The 16,524-nt window shown below is 38.7% G+C and overlaps 2 protein-coding genes across 3 annotated transcripts; both read left to right on the top strand.

The window, feature by feature from the left end:
• The first annotated feature begins 2,575 nt into the window (after window positions 1-2,575).
• LOC123509655 (integrin beta-7-like) lies at window positions 2,576-8,844 on the top strand. The gene is made up of 10 exons (XM_045264102.1): window positions 2,576-2,745; window positions 3,015-3,066; window positions 4,358-4,449; window positions 4,708-4,879; window positions 5,075-5,222; window positions 5,429-5,646; window positions 6,071-6,262; window positions 7,743-7,888; window positions 8,137-8,243; window positions 8,579-8,844. Exons 3-10 carry the CDS (start codon window positions 4,374-4,376, stop codon window positions 8,600-8,602), a joined length of 1,083 nt encoding a protein of 360 aa, XP_045120037.1. The 5' UTR covers window positions 2,576-2,745; window positions 3,015-3,066; window positions 4,358-4,373; the 3' UTR covers window positions 8,603-8,844.
• Window positions 8,845-10,417: 1,573 nt separating this feature from the next.
• Window positions 10,418-16,390, top strand: LOC123509652 (tumor suppressor candidate 3-like). Of its 2 annotated transcripts, none has more exons than XM_045264097.1 (8): window positions 10,418-10,728; window positions 11,590-11,759; window positions 13,000-13,117; window positions 13,835-13,975; window positions 14,191-14,331; window positions 14,512-14,662; window positions 14,898-15,063; window positions 15,346-16,390. In XM_045264097.1, exons 1-8 carry the CDS (start codon window positions 10,654-10,656, stop codon window positions 15,359-15,361), a joined length of 978 nt encoding a protein of 325 aa, XP_045120032.1. In that variant the 5' UTR covers window positions 10,418-10,653; the 3' UTR covers window positions 15,362-16,390. The 2 variants fall into 2 exon arrangements, with proteins under 2 accessions (XP_045120032.1, XP_045120033.1); XM_045264098.1 differs by lacking the exon at window positions 10,418-10,728 and adding an exon at window positions 10,780-11,028.
• The last annotated feature ends 134 nt before the right edge of the window (window positions 16,391-16,524 follow it).

Here is a 16,524-nt window from a genome sequence, read left to right as displayed (position 1 = left end):
ATATATATATATATATATATATATATATATATATATATATATATATATATATATATATATACATATTTTTTTTTACTGCACCATACTTACGTTAAATCAGAAAATACGAACTGATAGACTTGATTTTATTGAATACTGTTACCTGGAGTATATTTATTTCATATTTCTAAGTCTATATCAAAGACCAAATAAAAAAGTAGTTATAATTTATAGTTACGTAATGTTACATTTTCTGTTAACAAAAAATGCAACTGGACTCGATCTTATTATGTTTTAGGACTTGCTATGCTTTGCTAATAGATCAGGATATCGAAATAATGTTAACTTCATCAATGAAAGAAACAAAATGTTACTTTGGAGCCGAGTTTTTCTTTTTCACATTTGCTGAGTGTCTCCACCTCCTCTTCCTATTCCTTCCCACACTCCTCTCCCCTCCATCTTTTCTTCATACCCCTAGGGTCTTGAAAGCACCTAAAAACAAGCCAAAAATCCGATATATTATCTTATTTTGCCATTGTAAGTGTTAGCGTAGTCGGGCTAAGACGGGCGGTGGTCTGTGGCGTGCCGGAAGGTAGCTAGGGGAGAAGCCGATGATATTTTGGTGTAGGGGAGTGATATGGTATCAACACTGCACTCCTGTCCCCTTCACTGACCTGTACGTATTGCGTGGGGTGAGGGTGTAGGAAGAACTGTGGTGTCGGTGATACCGTGTTATGTTAATCAAGGATTCACTCCCACAAACTACTGACTGTCTTGCGTGCAATAATAATAGTGATAACAATAATACCTAAGGTCTGTGTTTACGTGTGTGTGTTGGTGGATAGGTGGTACTGATCACCTGTATAGTTAGTGCTTAACCCTTAATTAAGCTACTACGCGCGCGCGTGTGTGTATCGGTGGGAGGTGAGTATATAGCCGAACCTGATCAGAAACTATGTAATTATTTTTTTAATTCTAAACCCGTGCGTGTGTGTGTGTGTGTGTGTGTGTGTGTGTGTTCAAATAAATTTGTAGAGGGGTGAGGGATGAGGACAGGAGGAAAGGGATCGCCAGGCAGAGAAAACAGCTACAATATTAGTATTTGTGAGAAAATATGTCTAAATAGGAGAAGTGAAGGAAGTTTTTGTTGTGGCGAGAAACTATAAGAATGATACACGAATAATACAATAAATGGGATGGTTTTCTTGATGCCTCAAACTGAAGTGGATCACATGAAGATCCGCCATCCCAGCAGCGCTCGTGATGGGGGATGTTCAGTTGAGACAACCTGGAGTGTTGGATCTTCAGGTGAGAGAAGTTCTTGGGGTGATGAATCAGTGACGAGTGGAGAGCGCATACCGCAATATCCGAGGTCTGCACGGGGTGTAAACACAAAACAGTGAATCATTCGTAACTTTTGTAGACGGATGCAGTGGAGCACACACACAAACCATTGAATCCTACTGGAATAGATACAGGAACTCAATACAGAACTCTTATCCGCAGGAATTCATGTGGCATGACCAGTCTTCTAAATTGCTTTTAAGAAATCATGTGGGGAAATTATATTGGGGTGCAATAGCCATTGCAAGTACTCATACTTTGTTAGTACTAAATCTGAAGTATCATACTTTTAATGGAGTTCGTTGTATTCTGCACTTTATTGACTCACGGTTTACTTTCTAAGTTTCATCATACCTCTCAATAAATGACTCATTTTTTTATTTAATAGTTTATTATTCTTTTCATCATCTGAATGTCAAGCTGATCTTCAAGTGAGATTTACAATATTCAAGTCTCGCTAATGTTATGTGGATGAGCCTCCTCCAATCACTGGTGGGAGAGTTGGTATCGCGGAGGGCGGAGACGGACTGTGGTGTGCCTGTCCTCGCACTCGTTATTAGTTTAATGCTCTTATCAAGTGCATTGTTGCTTGCGACGCCATACATAATATTAATAATAATTATAATAATAATAATAATAGTTAACAAAGAGTGGTTTATAGGCAAAGACAAAGATGATGTGCGTAGTTATGCATATATTTCATGTAGCTATTTATTTATAGTATATTTACTTGATATAAATACTGCTGACTTGATATTCATTCGAAAATAAACAAATTCATTCATCTGTTTTTTATTTATCTTTTTTTTATTCCCTTCATCTTTTACTCATTCTTTTTTTTTCTTTTTCTTTTTTCTTGAGCCGCCAGTAAAGAGGCCAGCATATGTCAAGGGGAGGCGGGAGACAGACAATTATAATCAAGAGATAGTTTATGATCGTGTGGGCCGAGTGGTGTCACGTGCCATGTCTGTTTGTCGCTCAGCAGAGATATCATAGACTTGTTTTGTGTTAACTTCGTGTATGCATTAGCAGTAGAATGATCTTGATGATTGTTCACCGGGGTGGAACCTACTTGATCAGCTGTGCTCTCCTACTCGCCAAATACCTATACAGTATACTTTCTACGGGATATCGAGGATTACCGCGCGGTATTAGCGACCAGCGGACATGTCCCGTATAGAGAGATTTCAGCTTCTATCATCCCAGTGACAAGGAGAGTATCGTACAGCGTTTGTTAGTGGTGACCCCTCACTTATCCCCTCGTCGCGCACCACCCTGCCGGACGCAAAACCTTCAGTTCACATGCACCAGACATCCATCGCGGGTGCACAGCAACACGCTCTAGTGAACAATCTTTCCCCAGCCCTTGGACTCGTCTAAGGAGTTTTGTGAAACGCCACTGTGACAGCTACGGTGTTGCAGGTAGGACAGATAATAATCCAAGCCAACTCAACGCAGAGAACAGGGCTTCAGTAAAGATTAAAAATCCTTCAGATAATTCCAAGGATTCAATACCAAATATCATGCACGGTTTATATCTACAGCCACTTTCACATAATGATGAACGTTGTGATGTCTGAGAGTGTGGTAGCTACACCACACCTAACATACAATAGGCCTAACCCGTGGCGGCAATCCGTCGTCACCATTACCACACCACCTGATGCTGCCCTTCCTGTCTCATCCCGCAGGACGTGACGGCAGGTGGGATGATGATGTCCCAAACTCAGGCCCACTGCAAGTGTCGGTTGATAATGCACCTCAGGGTGAAAATTTGGTGCAGTTTAATAGCAATACATTTTCTGCTTGTTTGTTACATAATTTATCATGCATATTTTTCTCTTTAATGAATATAAACAAAAGATAGTGATTCGTTACTATTTGCTGAAATTTATGTAGTGAAAGGAGAATTGTGGTAGTGGTGGCAATATGATAACTAATAGTAGGAGTACACAATAGAAGCAAAAACGTGCAGAAACGATAGTACGTTCGTACAGTTTTCATGCCTCTTCCGATACGTTAGGTGAGATCAAGTTCCCGAAAGAGGAAATTGTAGCACTTTAAAGACGCCCATTTGGTCCATTTCCCAGACGCGGAGATGTGGCTCAAACAGCGAAACTGACAGACGCTAATCGTATGTCCTATGGGCCTGTATTTTTCCGGCAAATGTAGGCTTTGCAGGAAAGTAATGACAAGCAATAGATAAAGAAGAAAGGCTCATCAAGAAAAATAAGAAAAGAAGAACTGATTGTTACTGCGATAATACAAAATTCTAACAAGAGGGATTGGATTCCCAATCCCTCTTGTTAGTAACTGTAATAATAAAAGTAACAGCAGTAGTAGTAACATATAGTAACGGCTTAAATCCCGTGCATAGTTCCCTCATCGCCACTATTACGCGAACCCTGCCCTCACACGCGTTCCTCTCTCCCGTCTCTCATACTCTGACCAACCCATCCCTTCTTCCATTCCACCCTAAGCAACACACTTTCCTATAACATATCGCGTTACCTGTTTACATCTTCCTTCTTTCACCCTTGTCCCCCATACAGTAACCTTCCACACCCATAATACACCACACACCACTTCACATCCCTCCCCACTTTGCTTTAACTCCCCCTGCTCTTGACACTCCCCCATCCGTATCACACCTCACATCCTTGGCCCCTGCCCCAGCCCCTCACTCCCTCATCTCCGTACTCTTGCTTCATCTCCTATCCTGTCCCAACATCCTCCCGCCCTCTGGTCTTTAGGAGTGTCACAGTATGTAGAGAAGTCGGTCATCGTTTCCTGTCCTGGTGCGCGTATATCACCCCGGACCGTCTCTTTTGCTCATGACTTCCCCATCACCCAATTTTCAGATTTAGTTCATACCAGTCTGGACCAGCGAGGACCTACCAACTGTCATCAAGCCCCCTAGGGAACGAACGAAAGGGAGTCTCACGGGAAAACAGCTGTGTGTGTGTGTGTGTGTGTGTGTGTGTGTGTGTGTTCTTCCGCGGACTCTTCACCGTCCCTCTCGTCTCCATGCCAGGTGGAGGGACAGCAGGATGTCAGGGGCGTTGCGATGGAGCGCTGTGGTGGTGATGATGGCGGCTGCGGCTTTGTGTGGAGCAACTAGTCAGGGTACGTAGGTTTTATCATTATGTTGCGATAGCGAGTCCCGGTCTTACTGTATCACGTGCATAACGGCACGTCAGTACAGTACCCATGATTGGTACTTGTCAGTGCTGTTTGTGGAAAATGTTTGTGGATTTTTTTTTTTTCTCTCTCTCTCACAAGACGAGTCACTCCTATACGTTTTTTTTTTTTTTTTTTCAGAAATAATTTGTGTATGTGATTTCTATCATACTTGTGGAAGCATTAATATCAATTACATTTTAGATATACAGCTGCGGCGTGGGCAGATGGGACAAACCATGGATGTGGCGGCGCAGGGGGCGGGCGTACGGCCTGGGATGCGCCTATATCGGGGCCTACAGGTGCTTGGGGAGGATGGCCGCCTGATGACCCGCGAGGAACGGCGGCGCCTGAGGGTGGAGAGGCGGCAGGCAAGGTGGGTGCATGAGAGACGACACGTATTTGTAGAGTACCACACAGCAGCATCAACTTTCCTCTCCTAATTTTTGACAGTCAACAAATATGTAAGAGGTCTGGAAATATTCTGAGCTGCATATTTACCAAAATTCAGCAGACAGCATTGGGAGGCAAGTATTGCAGCGAATTGATGCATGTATCCTTATGTTACCAGGAAGGAGAGGCGGCGCCAAAAACATGATGGTAGGCGGGAGGAGGCCGAGGCTGTGGCCGATGAGCCAGAAGAGGTGGTAGACTTGGTGTGGCTACGCGCTAACTTGTCCTCGCTATGGGAAGAGTTCCGGGCCTTCACACGCCTGCAGGTAACTAATGCTAGAATTCGTTGCACCCTTTTTTTTTCATTTGTTTTAGTTTTATATTTACTTCTTTTTTATTCTATCTTGTTTTCTTCTATTTCTTGTGTTCTATCGTTGTTTCCCAAAGTCATGAACTGTGGAATGCACTTAAGCTTTACGTACTGATAGAGAAGCATGCAGTACTGTAGAAAGTCTTCTCTCATCTCACCAAGGATCGACCACTGGATGGCCGAGGCAACAGCCAGCGGGGCTATACCAATCCCCCGGAAGAGGTTCAAGTCCCGCTTTGCACACCAGAAGTGGACGGCTGCCGAGACTCTGAAGACGGCGAGATATGCAGCAACCACGGCACGTGCCACTGCGGTCACTGCCAGTGTCAATCCGAGTATTACGGCAGGACATGTCAATGCAGTGATCACACCTGTCAGCTGTGAGTGCTTCGTGGTGTGGTCGTCATGCTTGACAGTGATAATTTGCCACTCAGCCTGAGTGCCTCCATACCTGTAGAACGTCGACAATGGCTTCTTTCATTTTCTGCTTAGAGTATTTTTGAATGCAAAAAAAAATTCAAGTATAATTTAACTAGTAGGAAAAAAACAAATTTAATTTTCAGTAACAAGCAACAGAAGGCAACACTGAACTTGTAGCATAATTGATATCATTTGATGTTACATGTGGTTTCCTAATTCTGTGCCAAACTACACCATCCATCGTTCATGAAATGTTTTAGTTAAGTAATGCATGTGCTGGAGCAGAAGACGTTGAACTCCAGCTTAACTGTATTTAATGTTGCCACTAACACGTTTTCTGTGTCTACATATGTAACGTGGCGGTGTATGCATGGTGGTTGCCAGGTATGATGGCATGCCCTGTGGTGGGCATAGCCGCGGCCAGTGTCGGTGCGGGAAATGTATGTGCCGGCCTGACCACGGGGGGGAGGACTGCAGCTGCCCGACCCACACCCACGCCTGCATCAGCCCGGGCGATAACACGGTGTGTTCCAACAAGGGAGTATGCGAGTGTGGCAGATGTCGCTGCGGGGACGGGTGAGTGACTCACGTGAAATGTTCGGCATGATAGTAATGCTACCACAGAAGCGTTTTCTTCTTAAACTACCGTTCCCACGTAACGCTGTACTTCAACACAGATTCGGCGAAGAAAACATTGTCGAAGGAAATAATTTTTTAAATGATCCTTTGTAGCGGTGTTTTCACCGCATCGTAGCTTTGGCTGCTTTGTCACATACAATACTTCCTTCAACAATCACTTCCCTGTCAAATCCGTGGTGAAGGAGTGCCCCCTTCATATTAAAGGAAATGTAAACAGAAACAGATTTATCATCACTGCCACTATATACAGTACATACACGTGGTGTCTTTCTCTTCACGATGCCTTTTCCTCCTAATCCTCCACTTTGCCGTACCAAGTATTGAAGAGCTTTATGCTGGGAAAGATATGCGTTAATCCATGATGGATAATGAATTTCACTGATGACGATGATAATGATTCTTCTTCTTCTTTTTCTTAGTCTTCTTCTTCTTCTTATTATTATTATTATTATTATTATTATTATTATTATTATTATTATTTTAATTAATATCATTATTATTAATGATATCATTATTACTATGATAGCAACAAAAACTAATTATGATGATATTAATAATAATGATAATAATAATAATAATAATAATAATAATAATAATAATAATAATAATAATAATAATAATAATAATAATAATAATAATAATAATAATAATAATAATAATAATAATAATAATGATAATAATTATAATAATAATAATAATGATAATAGTAATAATAACAATAATGATAATAATGATAAAAAAATAACAATTATTATCTCTATTATCATTATTATTGTTATTACCACTACTGCTATTACTATCGTCATCTCATAGATACTGAAAAAAGGAACGTGTGTGTGTGTGTGTGTGTGTGTGTGTATTTACCTAGTTGCAGTTTTACAGGGCCTGGGCTTTATGCTCGTGTGGCCCCGTCTCCATATCTGCACTTACCCAATTTCTCTTTAAAACTATGCACACTCGTTGCTGACACCACTTCCTCACTCAAACTGTTCCAAGTTTTAACACATCTTTGCGGGAAACTACATTTTTTAACATCTCTCAGACATTTTCCCTTCCTCAGTTTCTTACTATGCGATCTTATGCTTCTAATATCATATTCTTCTCTCAGGATTAGTTTCTCATTATCCACTTGATCCATTCCGTTAATCTGTGTGTGTGTGTGTGTGTGTGTGTGTGTGTGTGTGTGTGTGTGTGTGTAAATATATATATATATATATATATATATATATATATATATATATATATATATATATATATATATATGATCAACTTCCCTGTGAAATTAATTGATTCTGCTATGAATTCCTGTCAGAGAATGGCATCATAACATACTAGAATACCCAGATGGAGTTCGTAACTTAGTATATCATTCATAAAACAGGAAGATAATCTATCAGTTTTCGCTTGTCACTTCCAGGTACAAGGGAATGTACTGTGAGGACTCGGTGTATGCAGCGCGCGTGTGTGAGACTCTGAAGGCGTGTGTGCTGTGCAAGGCGTGGGGACGGGAACTGGCTAAATGTGAACAGTGCCAGATCACCATCAGCATCGTAGACATGCTAGGTAAGGATATTGTGCATTTTATTTCCACTCTTATAATCACATGGTACATAACAAAATCACATTCCTCGTCCGAATACCACGTTCATAGAGTAAACACAGGCATCGCTGTGTTCTAATGTTTGACGAAACTGAAAACCTTTTCAAAGGTCTGCTAGTTAGTTATAGTTAATAGGTAAATAGGTTGGTTGTTTGGCTGTTTGCCCTCTTCCTTCTATAATCCGTGTAACCCTTTTCCTACCCCAACCCAGAGCCCTCGATGACCACCTGCGTGATGGTCAACTCTGGCTGCATCCTCAAGTACTCTTATGTGCCGCAGGCCGCCAATGTGTACTCTGTGCTGCTGGAGAGGAACAACGTTAGTATTATACAGCGTGCATAGGTCAGAGAGAGAGAGAGAGAGAGAGAGAGAGAGAGAGAGAGAGAGAGAGAGAGAGAGAGAGAGAGAGAGAGAGAGAGAGAGAGAGAGAGAGAGAGCTGTTGAACTTACTCTAAGATTATTTTTAACAATTACATGTCTGATCTTCACTATTGTTCCTTCGATAATGCAGAAATATCTTTGTAAGTTTCATGTCCATTAAATTCTTCTTGGTTTATTAAAAGTAATTTAGACAAAAAGTTTAAGTGTATAAGAGTTACGGTGACTCAGGAGTGGCGAATATTTTACTGACTGTTATTAACCTTGTGTTGCAGGAGTGTCCTTCCATCATCGAGTGAGAAGAGAGTGCGGTGTGCATGTGTATGAGAGCATTGAGATTGTATGAAGAGCTTGATGCTTGATGGAGAACAGCAAAAGTGACACCATAGAGAGAGAGAGAGAGAGAGAGAGAGAGAGAGAGAGAGAGAGAGAGAGAGAGAGATTTTTTAACAGTGCCTCTAGTATGTATCAACGCACTTGGAATTTGAATGTACGAATATTTTGTTGAAAAAAAAAAATATATATACCTGAATGAATGTTGCACAAGGCTTTTATTAACTTTATTGACATTAGTTGTGTAGTCAATAACAACTACAACAATAATAATATAAACAATAATTATAATAATAATAATAATAATAATAATAATAATAATAATAATAAATAATAATAATAGTGTAAATATTATGGCAGGATATAGCTGTAATGTCTGGTGTGGAAGATAGTCCAGATGTTAGGTTATAAAAAGTATTGTTATCACTATAAATTCGAAAACTTCTTATCGGAAATAGATTAATATGGTTGTTTTTTATACTCCCAATTCTCCTAATGGCTCCACGGGATGGGACCAGAAGTTTCTTGAACATGAAAAAATCAAGGAAGCTGCAAGAAACCACTGGACCACCACGTGGCAGTAATCCCTGTCGAAGAGACAATCCATACTGAGTGTAGTTTCATGCTTTCATTAATAGTTTAAGAAGTATTGTGTTACCAGTAAACAAAAAAAAAAAAAAAAAAAAAAATTATGACCTCTGAAAATGGATCTAACGAGAGAAGTGTTTACAAATACGAGCCCACCATTACACAGAATGCACGTCAGTTTGTCACGATTGTGGAGGTAGAGACGCCTCGTGTGCAGCATGTATTATTCATTTTACAGTAACTCAACAGGATGCAGCTTATTTGTTCTCCCCACCCTTCCTTATATTCTTCCTGTCTTTTCATTTTTTCTTTCTTATTTTGTTTTTCCTTTTGTTCGAAGTGATGTTATTACCTCCCGACAAGATTCGGTAAAGGAGATCTTTTCTTTACAAAGAATAGAAACATTTATGAACGATTCAAAGTCATATATATATATATATATATATATATATATATATATATATATATATATATATATATATATATATATATATATATATATATATATGATAATGATGATCTCTGTAATGGTATTGATCTATGTATGTTTATTTTATAAACAAAGGTCAAATATGTAACTATTAAGTAAGTAAAGAACATTCATGCAATTGGCGAAAGTAACTTGTAATCTTGGGAACTTTTTTAATATGTACGATACTGTACCTCACTTATGGCTAGCTCTTCATCCTAAGATACTCACTGAAAAGAGTTTCATTGACACTTGCCTGACTAACTGAACCTGATGAAGTGGGACGCTGAACCAGGAAGCAGTATTCGTGGACCACTATGGATGTGAAGTGCTTAGTCATGGACCTCTCAACTCTCAACATCATAAAGTACCGATAGTCATGAAATTGTGGTAAAACAGCTTCAAGTGACTTCGGAGGATGATTGGTACAGCACTCTATAGTAGAGACTGGGGAGTTCTATGTTATCATCGCGCACCGGCACCGCCCACCAATCAGAGCCTGACAGCATCGTCGCCAGCCAATCAGAACACGACAACCTGCCGCATAGATGTAGGGCTAAGGAAAACCATAAGCAAGCATTCCTGTATTAGAATGATATAATACTAAAAAAATATATATATATATATATTAAAATCATAAATTGTTTGAAATATACGTATATTCTACAATAACACACAGAAGCTATCATACTATGTTTCCTTCAACCAGTACCGTAGTCAAGACACTTGCTTGATTTATTGTGGCGCTAACTATATCCTTTAGGTCCCTTGATATAAAAATCAACAAGATTTTTTTTTCAGTGTTAGTATTCGATAATATATCTCGATTTGTGAACTGAAAATAAAGAAGCTTTGTCGAGAGCATAGACGATCAGAAGGAGGCGTGGATCTCATTACCGGTCTAAGGGAAGGGTGTCTTCACTGCCTTGGCGTCTATCACTTGGATGTAAACAAACCGAAATGAGTCCAAGTGCAACATTATTGTTATTTTTTGGTGTTTTGGCGTTATTAAGTTTAGCTGAATGTAAGAAAGAGGTGAGTACGTGTGAGGGTTAATGTGACTGACGCATGAATGTGTGGAGGAGGCAGACGTAGGCTGCTGTAGTGTCTGAAGACTGGTTCATTCTGCACATGAACACATTTTCACCTGAATTTTCAGATGACTTATAGTGTTTATTCAGACAAAAAGCATGATTTAGACGTTAATTAACATCATATGAACAATTAGAATGATATTGGATGACGTCCAGTTATTTATCGCTCTCTTGGACCTCCATGGAAGTGAAAGGTCCAGCTTGTGGTTGGCTGGCTAATTTCCTCTTTCATCTATATAAGGTATTGGTGCCACCGACTGATGAGCACAAGTTTGATTTCAGCCAAACTCCATACCGTCTTGCTTACGAAGCTACACAGCAAAACAATTTAAATTCGTATCTATTTCACTAACCATGACAATGAGTACCCTTATGGGTAACCAGCTGACTGCTGTAACTATCATGTGTACACCCAGTGATTGGCCAAAGATAATTCATTTATTGGCCAGAAGTAAATAATTTTTGATAACATTGTAAAATGTCATTAAGTAAGATAGCTTTCTTTCATTGGCTGAACCAGAGATACAGGTGAGCATGTGGCATTTCATATTGAAAACCAACGTAGTAACACACACACTACTGACGAGCTTTAACAGGGTGAGAGAATAATGCAGAGCTAGCTGGACATGAAAAAGAATGCAATCTGCAGCATATTCTCGGTTCTGTTATAGCTATATCAAAGTTATCCCTGAGAAGATTTTAACTTTTACAGCAGGGCTACAGTGTGGCTTGAATATTATGTAAGTTTCATCACTCCATGTGAGAGTTACTTATTATAATTGATAACCAATTTTTCTTTCAGCTGACTTTGTCTGAGCGGGTACAGCAGCTCTCAGATGCTGCTCTTAAAAAGCCAGTCCTCCGCTTCAATGGGGACAAATTCAAGCAGTATGTTAAGGGCACACCTCGGAACTACTCCATGATTGTGATGTTCACTGCCCTTGCCCCTTCTAGGCAGTGTGGCATTTGTAGGTAAGGATCTTATTTAATTTAATCAATAAATTATTATTGTTTATGCATGTTGTATTGGATCTTTTTCCCTTTGCAAAGGTGCAGTGTTGTTCACAGGATTTGGAAGCTGTTTGTTTTTGCAAACTAATAATATTGAAGCCTCTAACCCCAGTTACTATTAGAGGAGACAGCTAACCAGATTCAGGAACCTGGGGGAAAGGGGCAAGGAGTGGGCTGGGACACAAGAAAAAAAGTTCTTCCCTATCATGTAAGTGCAAAGGCTCACAGAATGGCAGCACACAGGCAGAGGTGGCAAAAAGACGGGACAAAGCACACATTACACAGTTCCATCACTGGTGAGAACAGTGTTCGAGGACATGGCATGACACTCTCTGAGCCTCCCACTGGTCTAGTGAGAGCAGACTGAACAAAGTGATCTATCAAACATCGCGGACAACACAAGAGAGAGAGAGAGGGAGAGAGGGAAGCAGGGCTGAAGGTAATCTGCTTTTGTCCTGGCAGCTCGTCATGTCATCACCTAATTCTCGACTGGAGGGGAATGCAAAGCTTTGTGGCACCTGTGTGAAGCTTTGTAGCCCCCATGCAGAGCTTTGTAGAACCTGCACGGAGCTTCATAGTAATGTGTTTCTTTGATATTTATTTAGTTGTTTTGCCTTGTTTTTTTTTTTTTTTTTTTGTTTGTAACTTCTGCTACTGAGGTGGCCTTCTCTTATCCTAGCAGTGTCTTGGTAGATGTTTCTCATGCCAAATTGCAGTTAGATTCTTATTTTGTTAACTCTTAACAGATACAGCTCTCAGAAGAATTTCTTCCTGAAAGCATATTAAGTGTTTTTGCTAACTTCACATCAACAGTTGACAAAATATTTCAGCAATTTCTAAGGTGCAGCTGTGCATTGGAGGCTTATTGGATGAAAAGTAAAAGGGGAATGAATGATTGTATGTTCCAATTACCAGAGGGGTGAAGGGCTTAACTCCTTCAATACCGAGACACATTTTTATGTTGAAGTTCGTTTATGATTAGACCATTTTATTGACATGAGGAAGGTCAGAAGATTAATGGCCACAGTCTTCACTATTTTAATCCCCTGCATAAGTTTCTGAAGCTGAATAAAATAACCAAATGAGTATGGAAACACATCATGGTACTTAAGGTGTTAAGAAAATATCTTTTCTCTTTTCTGTTGTATCTCATTCTATCCTTATTCGTCTTTATATAATGTAATTATTTTTCCATGTTCAGGCATGCACATGATGAGTTCCAGCTGGTGGCCAACTCATGGCGATACTCTCAGGGATACTCCAACAAGCTGTACTTTTCCCTTGTTGACTTTGATGAGGGACCAGATGTGTTCCAACAGGTGAGAAATTTCATAATAGATTTGTTCATGGGCATTGTTGTGTGGAAGTATACAGATAGTAATAGGAATTCTCAAGGATGATGTTGAATATATGATTATTTTATTATCATGAGGAGCAGCAGCAGCTTATGCATCAGCATTGCTAGCATGACAAAAAGGAAGAATGTTGATGCTGGCATGAATGACAGTTCATATACCTGTAGCCTCTAAAATTATTACTATACAAAAGGAGAGAGAGAGAGAGAGAGAGAGAGAGAGAGAGAGAGAGAGAGAGAGAGAATGTTGCAAAAGTATTTGAAAGAGTAGATGAAAAGAGAAAAGATGGTATGAAAAATGAAAGACATTGACTAGAGTATGAAGTAAACAGAAGGGTAGATAAAGAAAGACATACAAAAACAGAATAACAGAATATGAGGGAGATAAGAAAGGAGCAGATGAAGAAAGGATATGAAACATGAAGAATAGGAGGGATAAAGATAAAAGAAAAAAAGATATATCATGGTGAAGGAGAAAAAAAATTTGTCTTATTAGTTTTTTGTATATGGATATATGAAAGATAATTGATGAACTGACTTCCATCATTTACCCATTAAATTGGGGATGTAATGTATTTTTACCTTTATGTGCTCTTGAGCATAAAGTTAACAGAATACAATTAGAATATTAATCTAGATTGATAAAAATAGTAAGCAATAAAGCAGTGATTTGTAATTTCAGCTGAGGCTCAACTCGGCTCCTGTGTTCATGCACTTCCCACCCAAGGGGAAGCCCAAGAAGGTGGACACTCTTGACATCCAGAGAGTGGGATTTGCAGCTGAAAACATTGCTCGCTGGGTTGCTGAAAGGACAGACATCCAGGTAGTGTTGCTATTATTGTGTTATGCATAAACACTACAAATGGAGATTTTGAAGGTGCTTATGCCATTAATTTCTTTTATGATGAAAATTTGTACAGCAGAACTTAAAGAGTGATATTCCAAGCTGCCTGGTAATTTTCTAATTCATTGTAAGTTTCTCCAGCTTAGTTTATGTATTAGCATTTAGTGTTTGGTATATACATTATTTTCACACAGATTCGAGTATTCCGTCCTCCCAACTACTCTGGTCTTCTGGCTCTTGTGGTGCTGCTGGCACTGGTGGTAGGACTTCTCTACCTCCGCAAAAACAACTTGGACTTCCTCTACAACAAGACAACCTGGGCACTTGGTGCTTTGGTTAGTTTTTTACTGTTTTAGTTAGATGATTCACTTGTATAAAGGGAATTCAGGATAAATAGTGAGTATTTTTTGTGTATCAGGGAAAAAAATGAAATTGAGTATATACACCATTTAATTTGGTGTGTATGCCTATAATATTCTCTGAAATGATAATTCTTTTACTTTTTTTTCCACTAGGCTTTCACATTTGCGATGACATCAGGTCAGATGTGGAATCACATTCGAGGCCCTCCATTTCTGCAGAAGACACAGTCTGGAAATATTGCATATATACATGGATCATCACAAGGCCAGTTCATTGTGGAGACATACATTGTTGCCCTGCTCAGTAAGTGAAGGTTATATGTACCAGTTACAGTTAAGTAGAGTAATGTAATAATATCATATAGAAAAGTGTCAGATTTGAATAATTCTATACTTCAATACTTCAAAAATTTGAAATTCAATTGTGCTTTTAATTCTTTAGACTTTGTTCTATGTATGTGATCTGGTGAAAGTGAAATGAAATCATAACTACATCATGTTGCATGTAACTATTGCCAACCATTTGTTTGGCTGTTCAGATGCAGCTGTGGCACTGGGTATGATACTGATGGTGGAAGCTGCCAACAAAAGAGATGATGTGAGGAAGCGTCGCATTTATGCCATCATTGGATTGGGTCTTTATGCTTTTTGCTTTTCTCTCTTACTATCCATATTCCGCTCCAAGGCTCATGGATACCCTTACAGGTGAGTGAGCTGGTGGAGGCTATAAGATCAGGTGGATGCAAGAGTTGGGTTGATTTCTTTCAACCCTAGGAAGTAACCTTGTCCTATCTAGAATGAATTACATTAAATACATTATTTTTTCACCTTTTATAATTTTTCAAGATCAATCTTTACTCATCATAATGGAAACTTGGCAAACTGAATTAGCATTCTTTTCTAAATGTTTCCTTTTGTAAGAAATAGAAAAAAAATGTGTGAACTACATATAAGGTTATTAATCTCACAAAATTATTCCTTTTCCAGCTTTCTCTTGAAGTAGTGTGATCCTGAGGAGAAAACCATCACATGGGTGTACTAATGTGTCAGATGTCCTGAGTATGTTCTGAACCCACAAGTGGACCTTATTTTTGTACTGACTTTACAAGCAAGGTTATACTAAAAGCAATTTTTTTTATTTTATGGTTCAGATGTGCTATTTTCTTCTTGACATCTTTATTCTAAATACTCAGACATTTCACTGAAACATTCAGATATCAGATTTAATGAACTTTTCTTAGGGATCATTAGGTACTGATTAAACTTTCATTCAGAAGTTAATTGTTTATAATGTTTTGGTATTTACAAATAGAAGACTTAGTCATGCCAGCATGGAAGCTTACCGATCTACATTTTTATGAGGATGTTGCTGGTGTTGTGCATTATATGTTAGCTTTACCAGCAACATGATCATGTTCTGGTATTAATTGAAGTCTTATGAATAAGTAAGGGTATTTTAAAAAAAATTTTCTTTAAAAAAGTTTTCAAGCTACTAAGTATTTTCTTTTATTCATATTATTAAACTTTTTATATTTTGATTATCTTCACCCTTATTGTAATTATTATTATTATTACTATTATTATTTTATTAAATGCAAAGTTACACTTCATAGACAAATATTTATGATGTATATGTCATTCATTGTGACAAACAGTTCTTGTATAAAGCTTAAGCAATGCATATTATTTAATGCTTTATGAATTGGTAACTTGCAAGTTTGTGATTTTTTTTTTTCTTTTGTGTGTGTGTGTGTGTGTGTGAGGGATATGAGGTTCACTTATGGCATATTAAAGTCTGTTAATTGTAAACAAGTATTATTACTTGCAGTGAGGAATGATGTCAGCAATGTGTGGGTTTTGCCTTCTACATTCACATTCAACAGGTATCCAATCCTGACACTAATATTATACATGCTGCATTATCATCATCTAGCAAGAGTAGCGTCTCTTTTCTGTTGGTGACTAAGGGGCTAAGAGAATGGTGTAAATTTAAAGGTTGTGTGCTTTGTCTTTAGTAAATGGTTAGATGGTGGATTGTGTTATTGTATGTCATGAACAAGATTTGAAATTTTCTGTAATCTTAAGACATCTTGTCAATGAATCATTACAGTAATAAGTTGAAGACAGATATGGCTCATCAATTTTAAATCTCTTGATAGGCAAGAC

This window comes from Portunus trituberculatus, chromosome 27, assembly GCF_017591435.1.
Source record: "Portunus trituberculatus isolate SZX2019 chromosome 27, ASM1759143v1, whole genome shotgun sequence".
Lineage (NCBI taxonomy): Eukaryota > Metazoa > Arthropoda > Malacostraca > Decapoda > Portunidae > Portunus > Portunus trituberculatus.
The sequence above is the reverse complement of the archived record's forward strand: the minus strand, read 5'-3'. Positions and strand labels throughout refer to the sequence as shown.